Here is a 23,463-nt window from a genome sequence, read left to right on the forward strand (position 1 = left end):
GTGTTGACCTCCATGACCTAGCTTATGGGGGAAGTCAATGATCTGCCCCAGCACCACCTGAAAAACCTGAAAAAGGAAAGTCACAAATGCCACCACCTGCTGAATGCCCAATCCCGTGGGTCCTATCCTTTTGGCTTTGACATTTCCGAGTGTGGGGAATTCACCCCTTCCTTCGCAGGCTCCATTTTCCTCCGTCCTTTGGAAATGGCTTCGTGAATCTCTTCCAATGCCGTTAACTCTTGGGATCCTGGCATGTCCCTTGGTCTTCTTGGTGCTTAAATCTGTGAAGAACCACGTGCGGATACAGTTCCGGCATCTGATATTTGCTATATTTGGAATAGGGAGGGAGTCCCTCATCGTGGACGAAGGATGGATTCTCATGGCTGGCCTGAGATTTCTCTGTATCTTGGGCTGTGGCCAAACCTTCTTCAATGCAGCGGTATTTCTCCAAAGTCAAACTCACGCTTGGCACCTTAGGGGGACTTGACACCTTGTGTCTTCTCTTAGCTGTAAGCCGCCGATAGAAGAAAATGAGAGATAAGATGGTGACATCTACGAGGAACTCAAACATCTCGACCACTGAGAGTACAGAAGATCCAAACCAAAGGCTCCACTGGCTTCCCATGTTGGACATCACCAGGGTCACCTAATCCCAAATAAAATATTAACCGTACAGTTAGTTGCTTCAAACATTGTTCTCTTCCTGGCATAAAGTGTACATATGAAAGGGGAATCTCTCCTCCCAACTTACATTATATTCTGGAGATTCATCCCAAGAGTAGTAATCTAATTGCTCATAGAAAATATTCACCTTGGCAATATTCTTGCTGAAACGGAGGAGGGGAAAAAATGTGAGCAAACCAAATTTCTCTAGCACAAAAGTTTCTCCTTGAATCTGTATTTCATAAAAAAAAAAACCTGATTAAAAATAGAAAAAAATTCAAGAAAACTCTTGTTCTTCCTATCGGGAAAAAGCAAGCCAGCCAGCCACACACCGTCCGCAAAAGAAGCGTAGGATTTCTCCAACCCAAGAACAAGAATATCCTGTAACTCACTTGTTCGTTGTGGTGATGTTGTACCTGTTGTCTGCCTGCAGCGCTCTGTGAATCCATGTCTGGAATAGAATCGCAGGGACTAAAATTATTTCCTCCCCTTTTCTCCCCAGGAGAAAGTCTGATGAAGAGTGACTGGCCCAAAGTCATCCAGGGACCTTTGGTGGGCTTTGCAAAAAAAAACAAATTTTTTTTTCTTTTTCTGGCTCGGTTGGACTGCAGCTCAACTGGCAGAGCTTCCACGTTGCAGTTTGCCAGGCTGCAGCTCCCCACGGGGTGGGATGGTTTGCTGGAATTCTTATCTCACGGTTCTGCCACCTGAACTCGGAGTCTGTAGTGGCTTTAGTGTCTTAAGTCTGCCTTACCTCACCACTTTTCGCTATTTTCTCTGTTTCATAACCCCAGTTTTTTGTTTTAAACCTATTTGGCTTGACCTTCTATGCTTGCGTATGGATGTATATATGTATGTATACACACGTCCCTTGTGTGTGAATTGTTATCCCTGAAAGGTGTCCCATAAAATATGATCCTTATCCTATCAGGAGTTATTGATAACTCAAGGAGTGCTCTGTCTGTTCTTAGCCTTCCAAGATCCAGGAGGAGGATGGACAGCTTCCAAATTCTTTCAAGAAATGTGGGATGGAAGCAGTGCTATGGGAGTATCTTTAATTGTTAGGTTGTCCGCAGTAAGTCATTACTACTTTTTCCCCTGTCCCCGTTCTGTGCAAAACAACAACAACAACTTTGCTTTACCTCAGATTTAGTTGATGGCCAGTTAGCGTATCCCGCGGAGAGCTTATACCAAGTTTCCCTGCCAATGACATAGAGTTTGCTGTTAATTCCATACCGACCGAGCAAGTTTGCATTCATATTTAACTCAAATATTTTGCAATATTGTCAAGCTCTCCCCAAAGATTTGGCTTGACAATATTGTAATTTTATAAGATGATTAAAAAAATGATCTGGGCATACAAATCTTTGTCAAACATCTGTATGTGTGGGTTTTTTTTATCTTCTTTTTAAATCACATCTGTGGCAACCAATACATTTATTTCTGAACTTAGTTCCTCATTTTCCTCGTCCTCCCACTACATCAAGGAGGCTCTTCCACCTTCTTTAATGAGAATTTTTTCCCCCAAGCATCTTGCAAAATGCTACTCCTTTTTAAAAGGAGGGTCTCTCATTTGTGGGATCTGGGGGAAGTTACTGGTCAATCAGTGCCCTGCACAGCTGCTGGAAGCTAACAGAATATGTTCCTGTGGCTGGAAAGGCAGCTCAGTGAAAATTCAAGTCTGCAGCAGCTTACATGGCTACATACAGCCTTGGAGGATTTAAGCATGGAAGGAGATGAGATTTCACGGGACAGGCCGTGAACAGCTGAAAACCTGCTGTCAGTCAATCACTTCTGCTACTCACTTGCATAGCTTGGGGCACTCGCTAAAGCAGATTAAATGGTGGTCGGTGAGCTTTTTGTACAGCAAATAGAAGCAGTGACCTGGGGAAGAGAAGAATGGGGTTAATGGAAGGCAACCGCCGCAGGTAAATTGTAGCTGGGAATTCGCCCAAGTTGGAAGATCTCAAAGGGGCTTCCAGAAAGCCACGTTTCCTGTTTCCAGATAAATGCAGCTGGACTGTCACTTCCTATTTACAGCTGAGCAACGTCCCTGTTTCCAACTGAATAACGTCGGATCAGGCTGCTGTCCAAGTGCTAAATGTGAGCGGGGAATTTAGGCTGCCTTATCCTCAGCGAGACTTTGAAAAGAGAGATTACGGAATAGGCAGCTGCCCTCTGGCAGCTCTAAGGACAAAGCAAAGATTACCCCCCTCCTTTCCCCCCCCCCCCAAGTATTAAGCCCACGTCAGTTTCGCAGTAAATGCACCAGCCCTTTGAGAAAGTCCAAGAACAGAGGGACCAAAACTACGAGTACTAACGCTACCTTTATTGTAAGGTTACAGTAATACAAGCTTGCAGGTCTGTTGCCTTTATGTTTCTGAGAAAGAGGGAGAGTTCTTTCTGAGATGTTTCCTCCACCCCATTCCCTCTGTGGGCTGAGATATCTCTTTTCAGGCCGTTTCCTTCCGTCTCCCAAGGTTGTTCTCACAGGCCATTACGGAATGGGACCATAATGGCCAAATAAACAGGACTTGAATTGGGGGGGGGGGAAAACAAATGATAAAAGAAAATGTCCTCCCTTGTCAAACTGTGCTGCACCTTTGTAAAACAAAAGATGGTTATTGAAGCCCTTAAAATCTATAACGTGAGGACTCGTTTTTGGCGTCGGGGGGGCACAAAGAAAAGGCAGCTCTTGGGAGTTTCAAAACGGTAGCAGAGGCAACATGCCTATCTCCCCACCCCGATAGAGACTGACTAATATAGAGTGAAGCAAGACCCTCAGCCCGTTTAGAGAGAAAGCTGTGAAGGAGACCAGCCAGACCGATTTCCTTGTCAATCGTGACTCCTTACCCCAGGCGGGATGTTTATTGTAGTTGCAATACTCGGCTCCCGAAGGCAGTGGGTAAAAATAATATCCGCAGCCACACTTCTGAACCATGTGATGCTGGAAGCAAGAGTGCAAACAGGCCTGCAAGACGGTGAAATGGCAATGTTGGTGGGAGAGCAGGTCAAAAGAAGAGCTGACCAGACAAATTAATGGACAAGTTCCGTAATGACTGTATTTGGTCTCCGGTGTTGGAAACTGTAAACTGATCGTGATCACCTGCTAAGGTGTTCAGTGACTAAAAGGATGCAGCCATCTCTGCACTTTCCAAGAGAAATTCTTGGAATCCTGGACTTCTTTTCTTGGTCATAACCTTGGGCCAGGGTCAACAGAGATGGCCAGGATTCAAAGACGAGACATGAACAGATAAATGAGGACCACGGCCTCTTCATACCTGCAGTGTATATGTGCTGTTGTAGAGTAACTTGATGTTGACATCGTCCCCATTATTGGTACATAGGCCGTATTTCCCACCCAAGCGGGACACCTCATCCTATGCCATTGGAAGAGAAAAACAGTATTTTATTGCCATATTCGGATGTCTCCAAACCCGGCTGCTAATAATGCTTACTATTGTTTGGACTAGGTTGAAATATTTTCCCTACGTGTCTATTTGGGAATAGGCTTAATTCACTTGCCGTGGCTGGTTGTTTGGGAGGGTGTGTACGCATAGAGAACAGTCTAAAACCTTTATGGTTAATGGGGTTCCTCAGAGCCAACACTGAACTGTACAGGTAGTCCTCGACTCACGGCCATTCATTTAGTGACCATCTGAAGTTACAACAGCACTGTTTTTCACGCTTACAACAGTTGAAGAGTCCCCATGGTCACACAATCAAAATTCAGACACTTGGCAACTGGCCTGTATTTATGACAGTTGCAGTGTCCCTGGGGGTCGCGTGATCCCCTTTTGTGACCTTCTGACAAGCAAAGTCAATGGGGAAGCCGGATTCCCTGAATAACCATGTTACTAACTTAACAGGAGCAGTTCACTTAATAACTATGGCTAGAAAGGTCGCAGAATGGGGCAAAACTCATTTAACAACCGTTTTGCTTAGCAACAGAAGCTTAGGGCTGCATTGTCGTCCAAAGTAGAGGACTTCCTGCAAGTCACCTGCCAGGCTTCTTAAGAGACATCAGAATCCCCCTGCCAACATTTCCAGCTCTTGAAAGTCGCCTTTGAGAGACCCACCTGTTTGATTCCAATGGTACTTTCGATCCCGGGCCGGATATCAAAGCCTTCGTGCTCTAAAAAGGGGGTTTGGTTGTGCCTGTGAATCATGACTTTCACGCCCGCCGTGGTGGACAGCAAAGGGATGTGGTCTTTTTGATCGACTTTGAGAATAAGAGATAGGCCTGTATTGGGAAGCAGGGAGGGAGGAAGGGAAGGAGAAACAGGACGACGTTTTAAAATCAGGATTCAGCGAAAGAGGGCAAGGTTTGTTTCCATCCTGCTCAGACTCAATGCTTCAGGTGAGGAGGCTGATAGAAACCAATTCTTCCCTGCACATGGCTTGCCTCTGGTGTTGTGATTGGCAAGCCTGGGAGAACACTGGCTGTGTGGGTTGTGTTTCGCTTGTGAATTATTCACTGTGACTCTGCAGCCACCCATGTGAATAGAGGAAGGATTATCTGCCTTGAGGAATATGCAACGGTGGAGCTGCACGTGCGTCTATGTTTCCTGTACAGATCGAGGAAGTTCAGACTTCAAATAGGATCAAAGGATCTGGGCAAATGTTTGTGCACATTTAGCGCAATTTGTACCGTCCACACATTTACAGGGACTGAAATGTTATAAATCTCCAATGCCCTTTTCTGGCCACGTCTATATTAATATGGCAGATCTCTAACCGGATGTTTTGGCCTCCCCAAATTCTGAGTTTTTATTTTTGGCCATGCATGGAACTCTTTGGTGGTGACATTAAGATTGTGCAAGTTGAACCCTGCTCCTCCTTTGGCTTTTAATGTTTCCTTTTTAATTTCCCTGACCTGCCTCCCTTATTATTGTTGCTGGCGCTGTACATAACAAGTACATCTTTTATTGTTTTATGCTCACTCAGGATCGTGTGCTCCACTTTATTGCCTTTTTAAAAACTATATTCTCACAAATTCTACTGTGCATCTTCTGTCAATCTGCAAAGACAATACAGCGTTGTTTTTCTAGGACAATAGCTCTGAAAGCCTCAGGGAGATTTAACGCCCGATTTACATCGAAATGGAAAAATCTCTTGTGACTCACCCGATCTTCTTTCTTCAGATCTCTCTAGAGTAACACATTAGTTCTAAAAACAGTGTTAGCATCTGCTGTCTGCCTGTTTAAACACATCCTGTCTCTTGTGGCTGCTGTGCTCAGAGCAACCTGTATCTCTAGCATTGTGATTCCCCAAATAGCTGCCCACTTCTGTGGCACTGTTTTCATTCTTATCCACCCTGCCCTCCAGGTCTTTTCTCACTTTCTCTGTGTTTTTTTATCATGAAGGTGACATGAGGTCATGGGATCCTGCTGCTCCACACTTACTAAAATCAGTCCATTTTAGTGTGTGTGTGTGTGTGTGTGTGTGTGTGTGTGTGTGTGTGTAGGAATGGTTTTCATCAGCTAGAAAGAATCTGCTTTCTGCCAGGAAGTTTGGGCATTATGCCTGGATTTTTTTTAAAAAAGACCACCTTCCCCCCACAATTCAGTTCTAAACTGAGTTTTACTATTAACCCTGGCTAACCCTTGGCTAACTCAGAAGTGAAGGAAATATGTGTCTGGTGAGAGCAGTGTTTCTCAACCTTTCAATTCCCAGGAATCCACGCTGGCTGGGGAATTCTGGGAGATACATCTGCACGTCTTAATACTTGCCAAGGTTGCTGTGACACCGGATTACAGCGTGGATCGGAAACAAGGCAATGCTAGAAATGGGAGCTACTCTTGGAAGTTAGAAAAGCATCCCAGAGAAGGTGATTGTAAACCACTTCCATAATAACCCTGCCAAGAAAACTGCATCAACCTGTTGTTAAGCTTATCTTGATTTGAAGGAAACACTTCTTTTTTTTTTTTTAGAAAAGAGCTCTTGAGATCAACGTAGGAGTCTCGTCCTGCATTTAAAAGTCTAAGAATCTAAAGATGCTATCTTGGTGTTTTTTTTCTGCGGTGGCCAATCAAATCCTGCAAACAGAAAATTAAGAGGGCACCGAGCAGCGACACCCAACTCCTGGCATTTCGGTCCAATTTTGCAAAAAAAAATTGGATTAATTTGCTTTTTGGATCAAGTACATACCGTAAACGATTCCTGGCTTAAAAGCTTTCCAGAACTTGTCGGTTCCATTCTTGTTCAGGGTGAAGCAGCTTCCATAGACAGGGTGGTGAAAATGTTCGTGATCGCTGTTGGGAAAAGACATCACGAAGAAAAGAAAAAAAAATGAAAATGGCGGCAGGATAAATTTGAACTAAGCACTTACTGGGTCTGGGTCTGGTTAACAGTGAGCCCGTTTGCTCCAAATTTGGAAGGGTTTTATGTTCCACGTGTTCTGCTTGCGATATATAAACCGAAGTTCTCCAACCTTTCCAGCTTTGCAGACGGGGGGGGGGGGGAGAGAGAGAGGAAGAGGGTGGGAGGGGGTGGTTCCATGTGAGTGGTGGGCAAGTGCACATACGCGCAGCTGCATTTGCACAAGCAGCGGGCACGAGTGCCTGCCGCTCGTGCAAATGGAGCTTGCACACTCGCCGCTTCTGGGGCCCAGTTCTGAACAGGCTGTGGTCGAGGCCCGGGGGTTTGGGACCCCTGCTATAAACAAATCTTTTTTTCATAGACGATTGTCTCACCTCCCGTACGCCCTGCAGCAATATATAGGTAGGCTGGGCTAGGAAAGCCACGGGCCCCCAGTCACCCAGGGATCTCCATAATCAAATCAGTTAAATTGGCCCCTCGTGTCCCAATCCAAGACTTTAATACACTACAGTGGTTTCTCCAGGATGGCTTCTGAGAGATTTAAAAAAAAAACATGTATCTTTCTATAGTAGTAAGATTCAATTTAATCTAAATCTTGTGGAGACCTTGTGCAATCTGTTATATTTACACCTGCTCTGTGGGTTGAGTAAAGTTCACATCTGGCAATTCCTCAGCATATCCAAGCGTTTGTGAATTTCTTAAGTTTCATCTGGATAAGCCTAAGACAAATGTTTGCTTAGCTAACATGCTGATAGCGTGATGGTTTTGCTTCTTGCAGTCTGTTCCTTTGTATATAATTTCAAAACAGAGGTTGTCATTTCCTGCTTTGGCTCCACCAAAAAGGGGTGGGGTGGGGGGAAACCCTAGGAAAGGTGATACTGTGTACATGCAGACATGATGAGGGTCAAAAGCCACCCCTGCGGGGTACTCCAGCCTAGTGTAATCAAAGAGCTGGCACAAAAAGGGAAAGGTTTTCTGAAAATTCAAATGCTGGTAGGCAAAAGGTTCTAGGCTGATAATATGCCAACAGTGATTGTTTGCTCCATCAAATCGTGCCTTCTGAAGTTGAAAGGTGTCATTAATCTGGAAGAGTTAGAGCTAGCTAAAGGTTTGGTCAAAATCTTGCTTAGCGCGGAGATGCATATATTTCAAAGTTTGTGGACGGAATGGAAAAGTCTCGGGTGCGACCCCTGGGAAGACTCTTTAAAAAATGGTTAGCAAACTTTGTCACATTGCATGGGCTAATTTATCCCAATCGGGGTCTCCAAACTTGGCAACTTTAAGACGCATGGACTTCAACTCCCAGAATTCCTCAGCCAGCCATCTGAGGAAGTGCCTCGGTTTTCTGGGCTGAAGGCCACACGTGAGCTCTGAGGAACATGATGGTATTGCCTACATTGCAAGAAGGAACAGGTGGAGCCAGGAGAAAGGTAAACCTGGATTGCACCAATGCCTATTCTGAGTTACAAGGGACATGCTGTTCACCTGATTACTCCCCTAGCGTGCAGTTGAGCGTTTCCCCTTTCTGACAGGTTAAACATTAAAACTTGGTATCTATAGATATCTCAAATAAATAAGAGAAGACTGAGAAGAAAGAGGCAAGAGGGAAAGAAACCCCAAACCAATCAATTTGTCCATCCCGGTGTGCGTTGTTCCAGTGGTACAAAGTGAAACCTATCCCTTATTTGTGCAATCCGACTAGCTTTGGGCTGGGTGGCTTCGCAACATGGCAAAAGGGTCAGCAGAGGTAGAAAACCTACCTTTGGGCCTTTGTCCATGTCCAGCTGAGTTGCAAAGCCCCTGCAACGTCCTCAGGACAATGTTCTGGGCAAGTGTCAGGAGAGGTTATTTAACCAGGTGTGGGCAGGTTTACACTGGTTTTATCAGATTGTTCTCAACACACCGCTACTATATGGACGACGAATGTGAGCAGGAGAGCGTTGGGCGGCGCCCGGAACAGCTTTAGTTTTCCCTTTACCTCAAGAGACATAGGAAGCAGATGGGAGTCTGGAGCAATGCCAGGGTTGTCTCCCCTTCAATGCCCTGGATTTCCCCCCCCCCCCAAAGGAGAAAGCTGTCAACGCCCTGTTATGGGAACTTCAGAAGGTGCCTGTGAAATTGGTGACTGAAATAAGCGAGGCGCGCTTGGCAAGTGGGGTTAGAAGGGAAGACACAAAGGGATCCAGCGGTTGTTTTGAGAACAATCCATTTCGTGATCTGTGTTCATTTCCAAAGCGGGGTGGGGGGGTGGGGGTCAGCATGTTAAGAAACTCTCATGGTTTGCCTGGCTTTGCTTTCACTTCCCGATTTCTTCTCCTCGATACACCCCCCCCCCCACCCCGTAGCAGATGCAGACCTTAATTACCTAGTTCGGCACGGCTGCCCGTCGTACTGGCAAGAGTAGATCAAGTTTTTGATGTGACCATCATATTGAGACATTTTGATGATGGACGGGATCTGTGACATGATGTTCATGTAGTGGAAACTGTACCACTCTTGGATGGCGTCCACTCCAGAAATGTAGACCTTGTTGTAGCAGTTTCCACCCGTTGTGTTGCACTTGGGAACAAAAAGAAAAAGATAAAGGATGTTCGGATTCTAAGAAACTATGATACAGAGACAATCCTTGGCTTATGGCCAGAATGGAACCCAAAATTTCTGCTGCTAAGCGAGAGAGTTGTTAAGTGGGTTTTGCCTCGTCTTACGAGCTTTCCTGACATGGTTGTTAAGGGAAACTCTGCTAAGTTAGCAACACGGTTCTTGATTGAATCTGGCCTCCCCATTGACTTTGCTTGTCAGAAGGTCGCAAAAGGGGATCCTGGGGCCCCCAGGACACCGCAGATATCATAAAGACGAGTCAGTTTGCCAAGCGTCTGAATTTTGATTATGTGACCGTAGGGATGCTGCGACGGTTGTTAAGTCTGAAAAAAATGGTCATAAGTCCCTTTTTTCAGCGCCACTGTCAATTCTAATGGTCACTAAGTCAACTGTTGTGTAAGTTGAGGACTACCTGGACAAGGTTGTTACTTCTAGAGAGCTGCTTTCTTGGGCACTGCTTCCTACGATAAGAACCCACAAACAGGAGACAAGGGACAATTGTCACGTGACTAGCGGATTAGCTGTCCCTCTGAACCTTGATTATTCTGGTCTAGCTTTTCTCACGTTTAGTAGACATTATTTCCTATGCCTGAGAGAGAAGAGAGGGCCCAGGGTAGGAGTCAACCTTTCAAAGTAGTCAGAAAACCTCTCTGTTTCCCCCCCCCTCCCCCGTTGGCTTTTATTTTATTTTATTTATTTTATTTTAATTCCATTTATATCCCGCCCTTCTCCGAAGACTCAGGGCGGCTTACAAGCTTAAATGACTTCTGCTGGGAGATATTTCTAAATTTCTCCCAGCTATTTGTGCAAAATCCAGGAAGAGAGGTTGACACCCTGCTGCTGCTGCTAGCATGATGTTGACATTAGATTCATACGTGTATATGGACCCCCGTAACCACGCATGAATCTTGAATCCCTATGTCAAGACACCATGGGATCTGCTCGCTCAGCCGGGATCTCATGAGCTGTCCCCATGGAAGCTCTGAGCAATACTGCTTGTGTTCCCTAAGCTATTCTTAATTGCCAGGTTTGTTGCTGCGGTTTAACAATAACACAGGCCTTAAGCCCATGATTATTATTTATTTTACAGGTAAAAAAGAAGCGATGCTATTGTGGGACAGGCAAGAACTGAGCCGGGGGAAGTGAGCCTTGTCCTGGACTGAGTCATTTTTTTATTATTTTTTTTTAAAAAGCTCCCTCTTTCATCACTATAATTCTACGCTAATAAAAGCTTGCCTCACTTCCCTGCCTCACATCTGATGGCTTGGGCTTTGTATCACTCCCAAGAGAGAAGCTGTCTCACCCTGGGGTTATCTCCTTGTGATTAAGAGTTATCTAATCAGCGAATTAAGAAACTTAGGGAAGGTAGCAAGGTTATTGGGCAAAAGTTGTTTCTCTTTTCCAGATCACTGCGCTGTGAATACAGGTAGTCCTCGACTTACGACGGTTCGTTTAGTGACCCTTCCAAGTTACAACGCATTGAAAAATGCAGCTAAGGACCATTTTTCGCCCTGACACCTTTGGCAGCATCCCCCAGGCGATCAAAATTCAGATGCTTGGCAACTGGCTCACACCTACGACCGTTGCTGGGTTCCCGAGGTCAGGTGATCGTCCCCTTTTGCGACCTCTTTGACCAGCAAAATCAACGGGGAAGCCAGATTTCACTTAGCAACCAACCGGGTTACGAACCTATCAACTGCAGGGGGTTCAGTTAACAGGTGTGGCAAGAACAGTCGTAAAATGGGGCAAAGCTCCCTTAACAAACGTCTCACTTAAGAGAAATTGTGGGCTCAACTGTGCTCGTAGGTCAAGGACTACCTGTACTAAATGTTAAGTTCTCGTCGGTCTCTTGTTCAGAGGATCACACACACACACACACACACACACAAATTGTCTCCATTGAGAATCCTTCAGACTCTAAATTTGATGCAAGTAGTCAATAAAGGAAGGCGTTACAAATGGGGGGGGGGAAGGTGTTCCCCTTACCAGCCGAAAACCCACTTTTCCACCCATCTTCACTAGGGCGATGTTACGATCCAGATGAAACTTGGAGCTGTTCTGCTTGCCAGAATTCTCTTCTGAAAAGTCGACAGTGACATCTTCTAGAGTGCTCTTAGGAATGTGGAAGCCGTATAAATTGTACAGGGTTTCCCTCGCTAGGTTATCCAGCTTAGCTATGTCTTGATTGACTGGGCTGATCCTGGGAAGATGGTAGACAATGACAAAGGATGTTAAAAAGCCAGTGGGAAAAAAAACATCCGAGATCTTGTTTGGGAGGAAATGCTATCCTATTCCCTAAACACTATCGTATGCTTGGGTTATGCTAATCATCCCATTAATTAAGTTTGATTAATCTCCAGGAACCTTTGCGCTCACAGTCAACAATCCTCAAGGACCTCAGCCAGAGCTAAAAAATCAGTTCGGCTGTCTAGAGCCGTAATACTGGCCTCATTACTCTCTGGTCCCTGATTGGCTACGACACCCGTATAAACTGATTCGGTTTTTTTTCTTTCAATCTGTAAGCTGCTTCAGTTCTCCAAGTGACGATAAAAGAGGAACACTATATAAAGACTAGAACCAGGTGGAAACAGTGAAAACAACAACAGTATGGATTATAAGTCAGAGCAGGAAGCACCAAGTACTAAAAAATAATATTATCCTTGGAACCAGTGCTTTTTTTGTAAAAAAAAAACACGTCATAGAACCCGCCTTGCCTACCCTACAAGGTTCCATCCCAAAAAGGTGCCGGAACTCCGTTCTGAGCGTTCTATGACAAAAAAAGCCCTGCTTGGAACAACTATAAAAATTAAGGAGCGTAGGGAAACGACTTCGGTTCAATTTCCCAAAACTCAGAAGGGCTGAGGAGTGGAGGGTGGGGAGTGGGAAAAACTTACCTATAAGGATTCAAAGTGCAAAGGGTGACGGCAGGAAACATCTTTGGTTCCGAATGAACCGACATTGACATGACGACGGGATAGGCCCAGTACTGGTTGAAGATCAGGGCAAACTGCCAGTAGAGTATAGCAAAGCTGGTTAAGAAGAGCAGAGCCCAGAACGCCGTCTTCATCTTGTTGCTGTTCGAGCAGACCAGGCGAATGGTGCCGTGGATTGTGGTGTTTAGGCAGAAGAACTCAAACAGGTCCTTGAAAGAGCTGTAGAACTCAATCAGGGCCGCGTCGTCCTCCTTTGCTCCCGCCTCCGCTTCTTTCGGCAAATCTTCCCCCATTCTGTAAACCTGGAACAGAAGTTTGGAATTCTCCATTAGGGCAACCATCAGAGGTAAATGCTCTCTTTCAGGGCTTTATAATCCATCGCTCCTCATTCTCTATTCCCCCACCAGCCTTCTTCAGGTTTGAGAATTCCCAAGCCGTGTGATTAATCCAGCGCCTGGAATCTATCTTCACGTCTGTAATAATTCCTCATTCTTACAAGCCTCAAATAGGTCTCCAGATCCAATAATTGTCCAGAAGAAGGAGTGAGGAATTTAAATCACAGGATACAGCTTTCAGGAGTATCGTTCTGTTTCCCAGATTTCAACACTGACTGGTTACATGTGTCAGGACTAGTTATGAATTGCAAGGGTTCCACGGTAGATTGTTTTGGATTTTGAAAGACTTGTCAAATGTACAAAGGGAAAACAGCAGCAGTCTTAAGATGCAGCTGTTTCTTCACTCTTGGAACCTATGCTTAAAATCTGATTAGGCAATGTTTTTTTTTAATTTATCGTTTTAATATAATTTTTTTTTAAAAGCACTGACAGCTGAACTCTAAAGAATAAACACCTATTTCCAAGAAGTCCTAACAACTAAAAAAAACAAAACAACAGAGCAAAGTCTTTAAAAGACACTGCTCTCTGCTGGTTGCAATGCTTACTGGATATTACACTGGACAGAATAAGTGAAAATATTCATATACATATTTTCAAGGCTTTCCACAAAAAATGTTCCACATCAGGCAAATTTGGAAGTTCCAGACTTGTGGGATATAAGCTTTTTAGCTGATTGTTCTAAATAGCCGACAAGCAGGAATTTTCATGGCTACAGAAGCTTGAAGAAATGAAAAAGGGGAGAAGCCGAAGAAGCTGCGGGAAATGAAAGGGACAAGCATTTCCCTTTACAAATGTGTCTGTAGGAACTGTATTCTCGGAGGTGTTTGGCAGAAACATCTATATCAGGATGGCAGTTACTAAATTCATCTCATTTCCATCTGCAGTTATCATTCTTTCTATGCTGATAGCAAAACTGGAAAAAAACACAGCCCTTTTTTACAATGAATTCTTCGCAGAGAAGATCACTGTAATAAAATAATAAGTCGATATATTTGTCTTGAGGGGGGGGCGAGCAATATAGCCAAGAATTGACTATGTGTCTTCTGCCTGCAAAATATTTTGTACAGCAGTTAGTTGGATCTGCACAAAATTAGCATCTTAACTCCACATTTGGATTTCACTATGGTTCTGCTTTCAAAATGTTTCAGGCTTCTGCTTTATTCACACGGTCTAAGAAATGTTCACCTTTTCAGTATTCAGAGGTTATATAAAATTCAAAATTCCGCTGCCTTAAACATAGAAACACGGTTTGATTTCTACTTTTTTCCTGTCCATTGATTATCTAAAGCCACTTACATTTCTGTTTTTCCTCAATAAGAAAGTTAAGTCGGATTCCAGGCAGAAAAGGAGTTATGTAATAGTTATATGATGCAAGCAATAGTTATACCAATGTCATCATCAGGTTAAAAAAAACCCCAAACAATTATTATTAACCATACTGATGATAACATTATGCCCAGGACAAGTAGTTACTGAATCATCTTTGCATTTCCAACACCATGTTGCACAAAATACAGTGATTCAAAGCCAGATTCTGCACTCATTATCCAACACTGTGATTTCTGATGTAGTGAAATACTGTTTGAGGATTTGTGCTACTTCTGATCCACCCACCAAAATTCACTAGTTAGCAGGAAATGCCCTTGATGCCATCTGGGGAGATCATAAAAGTCCAACCTACTCGGTGAGGTGAAATCAAAGCATCACTGACACATGATTTGATGTACAGGTAGTCCTTGACTTAGAAAAGTTCATTTAGTGACAATTTGAATTTACAACAGCAATTTTAAAAAAGTGACTTATGACTGATTTTCAGACTTAACGACCGTTGCAATGTCGCCATGGTCACATGATCAAAATTTGGATGTTTGGCAAACTGGTTTGTATTTACGACAGCCGCAGTGTCCTGAGGCCATGTGATCCCCGTTTGCAACCTTCTGACAAGCAAAGTCAACGGAGAAGCCAGATTCACGTAACAGCGGTGTGACTAACTTGACTACGGCAGTTGTTCACTTAGCAAATGCGGTGAGAAAGGTCACATAATGGGGCAAAGCTCAGTTGACAACCCTTCTCTCACTTAGCAACAGAAAAATTCAGCTCAGTTGTGCTTGCAAGTCGAGAACAACTTGTGCAGGTCTAAATGACACATGCTAACGTTCTAGTACTCCAAGTATCTTTGGGTCAATCTTTTTCTCTCTGATCGCAGCGCAAACCCCCCCCCCCCCGTGCTGTTGTTCCTGGAGAAAGAGGAACAAGGAAGATGCACTTAAAACTGGGGAGAAAGGTCTGCGGTTCTATGGTCCAATCCTAGCCTTCTGGGCACTAGATCCTGGGTTCAAGTTCTGACACCCCTGTTTGAAGACAGATAAGAGAGCATTTTGTGGGAGAGGGCCTGTCCCTGCTGCCCCTTGACCTAGGTATGTTTTATGAGGAGTTTTATGTCAGCTGTCATTCCAAAAACCGTAGTCAGACAAAAGCAAAGTTGATGTAGGTGAGGAATTGTAGGTTAATATGATGGGAAAAGCTTGTATGTGGCAGAATCCACTCATTCCAAGCCCCTTGATTAACCGCTGGGTCGGTCCTTAATTGTAGTTAACAGTGCAAAAAAAAAAAAGTATCCTGAAGCCACACACTCCACATTACAATTAAGTCATGTTTCACTCTAGTATATAGCAATTACAAATTTGTTTCAGGCACCAACGGCAGGGCCAGACAATAAATGCACAGGAAAGAGAGGAGAGGGGGAAAAATACCTCTGTTTTGTGCACGCTTTCTTCTTTGCTGTCTCTAGGATTTTGCTGAGTGGAGTTGCCCAGAGCTGTGAGAAAGGCAGCTCCGGCTTTGGCCTGAAGCAGCTGGCAATGTATCAGAACGGGATCCCGAAAGCGTTCCTTTATAACCACAGATAAGGCCTAGGAGCTGTCCAGCCTCACTATGCAAATTGGGACCATTGAGTCATCTTCCCAAGGGGCTGGAGTTTCTCAGCCTCCAGTCCATCAGCTTCTTTGCCTTTCCAAGGGAATCAGAAGTGATTGGACCAGAAAAGCCAGTTAGGAGGTTGGGGTGGGGGGGGGGGGGGAGAAGAGAGAGAGAAATGACAAATTTCACTTCACTGGAATGCTGATTGTTTGCTTGGGCTGCGCTGTGCTCCTTTTCAGAACTGCTTGTGCCTGGGTTCCAAATTCAAAGATGCTCTTTGATTGTCCAGTTTCCCATCTCTTCTCCTCACTTTAGATAATTTGGGTGTTTCTCCTGGTTTCTTAGAAGCTGTTAGGACTTTAGGCTGTTGTCAAGTCACTTCCTGAATCCTCCGCCGTCCAAAGGGGGACGTGGAAGAGCTGCTCTAGTATGAGAGAGGATATAATCAGAAATAAGAAGCATCTGCACGGTTAACAAAACCCGGATGTCTTACACATCTCCAATTTAAGCAACGTTTAGTCCTTTATTTCGTTTCCTCTCCCCCCCCCCGCCCCCAGCCCCCAGGGTATATACCAGTGCCTAAGTGCGTAATAAAAGCACCCTGCAAAAAATCCTTACCCATATTCTATCAATTGCATTTCTTTTCTGAGAATGTTATCAACACACAGGAATATTTTTATTTATTAGATTTTCATCTTGCCTTTATTATTTTTATAAATGAACTGAGGTGGCAAATATACCTAATACACCTCCCTTCCTCCTATTTTCCCCATAACAACCACTATGTGAGGTGGGTTGGGCTAAGAGACAGCGGTTGGCCCAAAGTCGCCAGGCCAGCTTTCATGTCCTCACAGTGTCTCTTGGTTTCTAGTCTTCTAGTACCAAACTGGCTCTTAGATACATGCATACAGACACATACAGATGTAAATACAGGAAACCCTGTGAAACAATGAGTAAAGCCTTGCAATGAGACTTCCAAAGTATATGAGGGATTCTTATGCACAATTATGCACACTTTATTTTCTTGAGATCAGGAGAGCCAGAAACGTATTTGTTAACAGATGGCACGTCTCAAGATTCTGGATGTGAATATTGCTAATCAGGGAATAGATCTGAATCCAAAGATGTAATCTTAAATATTTTACAGCGCCTATCTTACAGGTGAACCACTATTGCTGAAGTACCATTGTTCCCCTGGGCTATCGGCCCAACCTCTTCTGGCTTTTCGTTAGAAACTCCTTTTGCAGATAAGAAAACATCATTTTTACATACTTTCTACTTTATTGAACTGTCAGGGGAGGATTGGGGGAGCCAGACAGGGCAGCACTTCAGCAATGCTGTCTGCTTAAACAACCGAACACAGATTTACCAAACAGTCCAACTGAACAGTTTCCTGAAAAATATTTAAAAATATAGGAGTCAGGAGTCCAGCTTTGTTACTGTTGGCAAAATCGTTGCAAAATTCTCTTGAACCTGTTGCAAGGCCTGGAACCTATTTCAAACTGGGTTCCACTTGGAGGACATAATCTTAACCTGAGATGTGACTAAAGCAGTACTAAGCCATTCCTCATCAAACAAAGTTACAGCAAGTTTTGGAATGCGTGGGAAATTTCTTCCTTGTAAAATCTCATACCCATTGATCTGATTTAATAGGCATAAGGAAATACCAGTAGTAGGTTAAGATAAAAATGGCGCAGTTGGCACATTTCGAAACAGATTGAGACAGACTGCGCCTTGCTGAATTAATGTACAATGCAAGCCTTTATAAGATATAAATATGGCAAGACATGCATACGATACATCCAAATCTATGACCGTGAGGGTGAGGCTAGGGAACTAGTCCAAAAGTACAAATACTAAAAAAATGTCAGTGAGATGTAGAAGCAGTTTTTACTATGCATCAGAGGAATTCATAAACGGATGTAGAAATGGAGCTGAACTAGGTTTGGCACAGAACAATTGAGAAGCTAGTGAAATTTAGAGAGAGGTACGTCGCCGGCAGGCAATTAAATTGTTCGTGCAAGAGAGCAACTGTACTTTTCAATGTAAACCAAGTGTCTGTGATGAAAGGGGATGCACAATATGTTGCTCGGTGTAATGTTGCTGTTCGGGATTCAGCCACCCCCATTTCGCCTCCCCACTCCCCATTGCCATTCCCATAAGCCACTGAGGTAAATCTGCATATAGTTTTTTTTTCTCTTCAAACTGCTTGGAGAGTTCCTCCCACCCCGAAAAATTTTGGTGCTTTTGCTACATTTCGGGATATGCTTCCCTCTTGTGTGCGGTAGTTGTTTGGGCTAGAAAAGGAACAGCACACACTGCCTGACCATTGGAAATGGGGAGAGTGAGGCTCTTAAGCTATCATCTTCTCCTAAATCATGTGACTTTGACAACATTGCGTCACACCACGATACTGTTTAGTCCACGGTACCCTGGGATTTCTTCAGGCACAGGAAGTGGCCTTGTAACATGAATTCTGTGTGCTCAATGCCTCTCTCACCTTTGTGTCATAGGAAAGATCCAGCTTGTATGTCATCTTACTGTTCAGAGCTGGTTGTACTAAGAGTGCAAAGGTTAGGTCAGTTACTTCATCTGCGAATCCAAAACAGGTTATCTCCCACTTCTACATTGACTAATTTTTTCCTTTGATGTAACAAGTGATGTCTGCCCCTTGAGCAATACTAATTTTCCCCTTTGTATACTGTGACCTATTATTGCTACTTATCCCTTGGGCAAGGCTAAGACTAATTCTACTTTTTGGAGAGAGAGAGAAAAAAAAGAACACAATCTTCTCTAACCTGTTGGTATCTCTGTTCCAATCATTTGCAGACCAAGCAAAATGTTCCAGCCTAAAATAGAATTACAGAAAACTTAGCAAAGAAATTGGGGAAGTTTACACACGTGCTGTCTCTAGGGAAAAGAAAATTCTCAGTGTAACGTTTTGCTGACAAGATTTTCTCCTTACAGAGACTCGAAGGCAAGGGGAATCACTTACTTTTTTGTGAATTTAAAGATGAATTGATTTGGACGCTTAGAATCAAATCCCGTTGAATCTTCAGCTGTCCATTAGTTTTTTTTTCAACTCAATTTTGAATCCAAAAGCATTCAAGATTGTTGCATTATTTTAAAGAAATGCACTCAGTCGAGTCCATAGTTCAAAAATGCTCATTTGGACATGTCCTTCAATGCCAACTTTCTTGGTGTTCATTGCTGGTGGGGAGGTATTTTGGTCTCCCCCCCCCTTTTTGACTTGTCTATTTGTTTCTTTTGCATAGTATGTAGATGTTGTTTATGTCTGTGTGTCTATTGATGGCCGATTAGTCAAAGTGCCAGGCTTCCAGGAATCCTCTAGCATTTTTTGGAATTGGCTTTGTCTCAGATGGTCACGATTTCCCAGTTGAAACTATGATTAATGCTGTCCACGTATTGTGAAATTAGAGCATTTTCTTTAGGTCTTCTGCCTGCTTGTTCTATGTAGCGGCTGTTGCAGTCTTTATACTGTATGTTGTAGAGGACTCCTGTTTTTTTCTTCTAATAGTATACTTCTATTTAAATTAATTCCAAATGTGAAATAGTTCCATTGCTGAAATTCTTCTTGTCATCCCATTCTTGCTAAGGAGTATCGTAAAGAATTGCTCTTTGAAAAGAATCCTTTGCTTGGGCCTAAAACAAACACCATTCATTATTTCAGCACCCAAAAACTTACAGACAGGAAATCGACCTTTCTCTTGGGAATCATTCTGGTGCTGAAAATTATCTCCCAACGGGTATTTATTCAATTCCTTGATTAATCTGGATTTAGGGTTCCCTGCCTTGTTCCAGGTAGAAGCTCCTCCTGAGGGCATCGCATCCACGTGTAGCCGGTCTTCTTCTAAAACTTGCAATGGTTCTCTTTTCCAGACAAGGCCCATTCAATGAGGCTTCTAGAGATCCCGTCACAATCCTGTCACGCAGGGCTCCTGTTGGCGGTGTGTAATTTTGGCATCACATTGTCAGCAGTAAAGACAGTTCCTGAATCAGTCCTGTGTTTAGGTTCACACAGTCCTCTAAGGAAGAAATTTACCAGGTGACCTCACAAGACACGAAGGCCCAGCAGTCAACTTCAGGCAAGACATCTTTTTTTTTTAAAGAAACTCACATTCAGGTAGGTTTTATATATGTATTTAAAACACCTCTCTGGCATTTTTCATTTTTAAAACCCTGGAAGCAGAATAAGCCCCTGACTGTTTCCTTGCTTTATACGGAGTGAGACAAAGAGATTGGCAATTTTTTTTTAAAAAAAATTTTTTTAAAAAAAATCACAGGTGTTGAGAGATTATGATTCATCAAGATACTTTAATTCATTTTATGTTTCTGTGATGTTGCCCTAAGAATCATTCAGTATAGCATGACTAATGAATTAAATTCATGTACTTCGTGTACTTTTTTTTTTTAAAAAAAACTTTACATATTTTATTTAGTTCAACAAATAACAAATAGTTAGAACAATCAATCAGCAGAATGACCTACCTCCAGAAGTTGTGGGTGCTCCAATACTGGTGGGGTTTTTTTTTAAAGAAGAGATTGGAGAATCATTTGTCTGAAATGGTTAAGGGTTCCCTGCTTGAGCAGTGGGTTGGACTAGAAGACCTCCAAGGTCCCTTCCAACTCTTGTTATTCTATTACTCTGAATACGTTGCTAAGATGAAAATGAGGTTCAAATTCTACAGCTTCAGAAAAAATGTCCAAATGGAACTTCCATGTGTAGGAGTAGTCTGCTTCTAGAATATCGGTTGTCGGGCAGAGACATAAGGTTATTGGCTCTCTGAGGCAACTACTGCAGGCTGGTAATCCAGCACAGCCGCTGGCGGTAGTAAATGAAGAAAGCAGTCTTTCTTTTTTCTTTTAAATCCTTTTAAGATGCCTGGCGCTTAGAGGGCAGTGCCTTTGTCGAGAGGACACTCCTTTCCTGTGGGCAAAGAAGTATTTCAGATGGCTCGGGAAAGCGGACACGTGTGCTTGTCCGTGGACTCATGAAGCGGTTAACAAAAAAAAATGCCCCCTGAAATGTGATCGCAATCAACTCATATTTGCTACCTATCCAAAGGATATTGTCGCCTTTATTGGCCAAGAGACAATCTCTTGTACTTAAGAAGAGAAAAAAGGGGCTAAAGTTTTGAGCCAAAGAGGAAGAAATCAGAAATGACTCGTAAGTTCTGGCCTTTGGGATGCTAGCTTTAGGCCTTAGATGCCTAGACTGGTGCTCTGAGAAGGGTGGAGAATTTCTTTTCAACTGCCAGAGCCAAAGTTCCAAGCTTGGCCATAATATATCGATAAGCGCAAGCGTCAAACGTTGGAGAAGGGGGTGAAATTCCTTTACTGGAAACTGCTTGCGAGAATGAATATGGATAAAAGAGAATATTTGTAGCGCGGACTGGAGAGTTCTTGGTGCTCTGTGAGCTGGGTGGTTTTCTTGCAGACATTTCATTGCCAGACCAGGTAACATCATCAGGGCTAGTTGTGTATAGAATAAGAGCAAATCCATTTCCCTATCTAGCACCAAGAAGCCCAGAAGAATGAATATGCTGAGAAAAGATGACTGAAGAAATTGGTTGAAGAAAAGTACACATTTTCACAGGCTTCAAAAAAAAACCCCTCTTGCAGATTGTTACTAAGATGAGGTGTGTGTGTGTGTGTGTGTGTGTGTGTGTGTGTATGTGTGTGTGTTTGGGGGGGGCATCTTTCAGGCAACATGTTGGGCTGTCAAATCTCTTTTCCAGTCAAGGAAACAGTGAGCTCCTTGTGGCTTGGATGAAACAATCATTCTCAAACAAACAAGCAACACGAGACTGGAAGTGACACATCACACCTGCATCTCAGGTGGCAGGGAAATGCAAGCAACTGACCATGTAAATTATTCTCCGACCAGGCATTTAGAGTGCCATTGCAGACACAGTTATGTATCATGTTCAGGTTCATGATACCCCCCAAAGAGCTTGTCTGGAGGAATGAAAGCATCCTAGGAATGAGGCAAAAAAATATAAGCCTCCGTGGCTGGGGAAGCAGGTTAGGTTTCAGTACAGAAACAGCTCCAAGTCAGCTGGTGATTTGCTTCCGCAAATTCCATAAATGAGACTCAAGTTCCTCTAGGGAAGATGATTTTGGCTCAACCCAACTCTGTCATGTCGCAGCACAGATCACTTGCCTCAAGCTGCTGCTGATATAGGTGATTATGGCAGGCCAAAGACGTACAGTACGTATAACTCTACGAATATACAGTATCTATAACTGTATAACTTCCAGTCCTGTAGCTCCTCACATGTTGAAGGGATTCCAGCCCACTGCCTGTGTCGACTCATTAACTGGTTCAGAGCTTCAGTACATGGAACAAGGTTATGGAGTTTTCTGGTGGCACTGTGTTTCAGCCTTTACTTTCTCTCCCTGCAGGTTCATGGAGAAATCCAGAAAGAATATTAGTTTTTAAAATATATAACTCCCTTTTGTTTCCAGGTTGCCTCCAAGAGAGCCTTCAGTGCTGAATTATAAATTACCACCTCAGTCAAAGTGCAGGTGAGGGAGAGGCTGCAAAGCATGATCCCTTGTGTCTTTCAGAAGAATTGCCTAAAAGGGCTGGAGAGAGTGTTAATCCCCTGTTCCACAAAGATGATTTAAACCAGGAAAAAGAGCCAGGTTTAGCCAGATGTATGTTGCAGGTTCTGACACCAGTATTATGTTTTTCATTGCTTCTTCCATCATACATACTCTGTTCGTTACACTTTGTTTGGTGAGATGGAGAAGCAGTCTCACTTACTCCATCCTGGCTGCATGGCCATTCATAGGCATGATGCTAACCAGAAGCGGTTTGGATATTGTTGGCCAGAACAACTCGGGACCAGTCAGAGAACATTCTGCTTCACCATGTGCTCCTCTATACCTGCAATCAGTCAGCTGGATTATGTTGGGACATAAAATTATTATTCTTTCAAAAGAGCTCCAGGGCCATGTCCAGAAATAGCCCACTTGACAGGCCCGAACATGTTTGCAACTTGCAGACCACTTGACAAGCAAATGGTAAAGACTGGAGATGTTAAGTCTTTCAGAATATGTAGGATTATCTTCCAAGCAGGGGCAAATGTCCTGGAAAAAAGTAAGGGTTCTCAGCATCTGTACCCTGAAAGGCTTCCAAAGTTTTCCTGAACACCATTTCAGTAGGAAACTCAAAAAGATAGTTGTATCTTTTCATCCTATCTGTTGACCACTTGAAAGCATCTGGCTGGCATCTGACTGGCCTTAAAAATGAGTGCCAGACAAAATGACCTTTGCTCTGATGCCATCTGACACTTTCTTTAAACCCAGGTTCCCTTGCATATTCTTAGAACTATTCCTTCCTTAGTTCTGCTGACTCAGCTGATAACTAGACAAATATAAAGGGGCTCACAGTTTTGCGAATCTGATTCCTGATTCATCAAACCTGGAAAGCTCTCGATGACTCCAGCCATTCTTCAGAATTATGAAATGTTTTGATGAATTACGAAACACCATTCTGATTAACTCATTTACACTTGGACTTTTGCCTTATTTAAATATCCTGAAGTTTCGGTTCACTGTCACTTTTATCCCCTGGCCCCGTTCCTCTCTGTATTATGTAAGCTTGG

At 43.5% G+C, this 23,463-nt stretch overlaps 1 protein-coding gene and 1 long non-coding RNA gene across 3 annotated transcripts in view; both read right to left on the reverse strand.

The window, feature by feature from the left end:
• Positions 1-232: 232 nt before the first annotated feature.
• On the reverse strand, positions 233-12,649 carry SCNN1D (sodium channel epithelial 1 subunit delta; the record flags this gene model as incomplete). Its single annotated transcript, XM_081341273.1, has 10 exons — positions 233-646; positions 752-827; positions 2,469-2,547; positions 3,517-3,610; positions 3,945-4,043; positions 4,743-4,906; positions 6,814-6,917; positions 9,350-9,543; positions 11,569-11,782; positions 12,477-12,649. 10 exons carry the CDS (start codon positions 12,647-12,649, stop codon positions 233-235), a joined length of 1,611 nt encoding a protein of 536 aa, XP_081197399.1.
• Positions 12,650-16,133: 3,484 nt separating this feature from the next.
• LOC308675791 overlaps positions 16,134-23,463 on the reverse strand; it is a 44,739-nt gene continuing 37,409 nt past the window's right edge. Inside the window, exons 5-6 of one of the 2 annotated variants that reach the window (XR_014028208.1) lie at positions 18,628-18,678; positions 16,194-16,248 (exon numbers count right to left, since the gene is read on the reverse strand). This is a non-coding gene — a long non-coding RNA (uncharacterized lncRNA). Of the gene's footprint in view, positions 16,254-18,627; positions 18,679-23,463 lie in introns of both variants that reach the window. The other variant, XR_014028207.1, reaches the window with a different exon arrangement.

Source organism: Vipera berus (assembly GCF_964194415.1).
Source record: "Vipera berus genome assembly, chromosome: 17".
In the NCBI taxonomy this organism is placed as follows: domain Eukaryota; kingdom Metazoa; phylum Chordata; class Lepidosauria; order Squamata; family Viperidae; genus Vipera; species Vipera berus.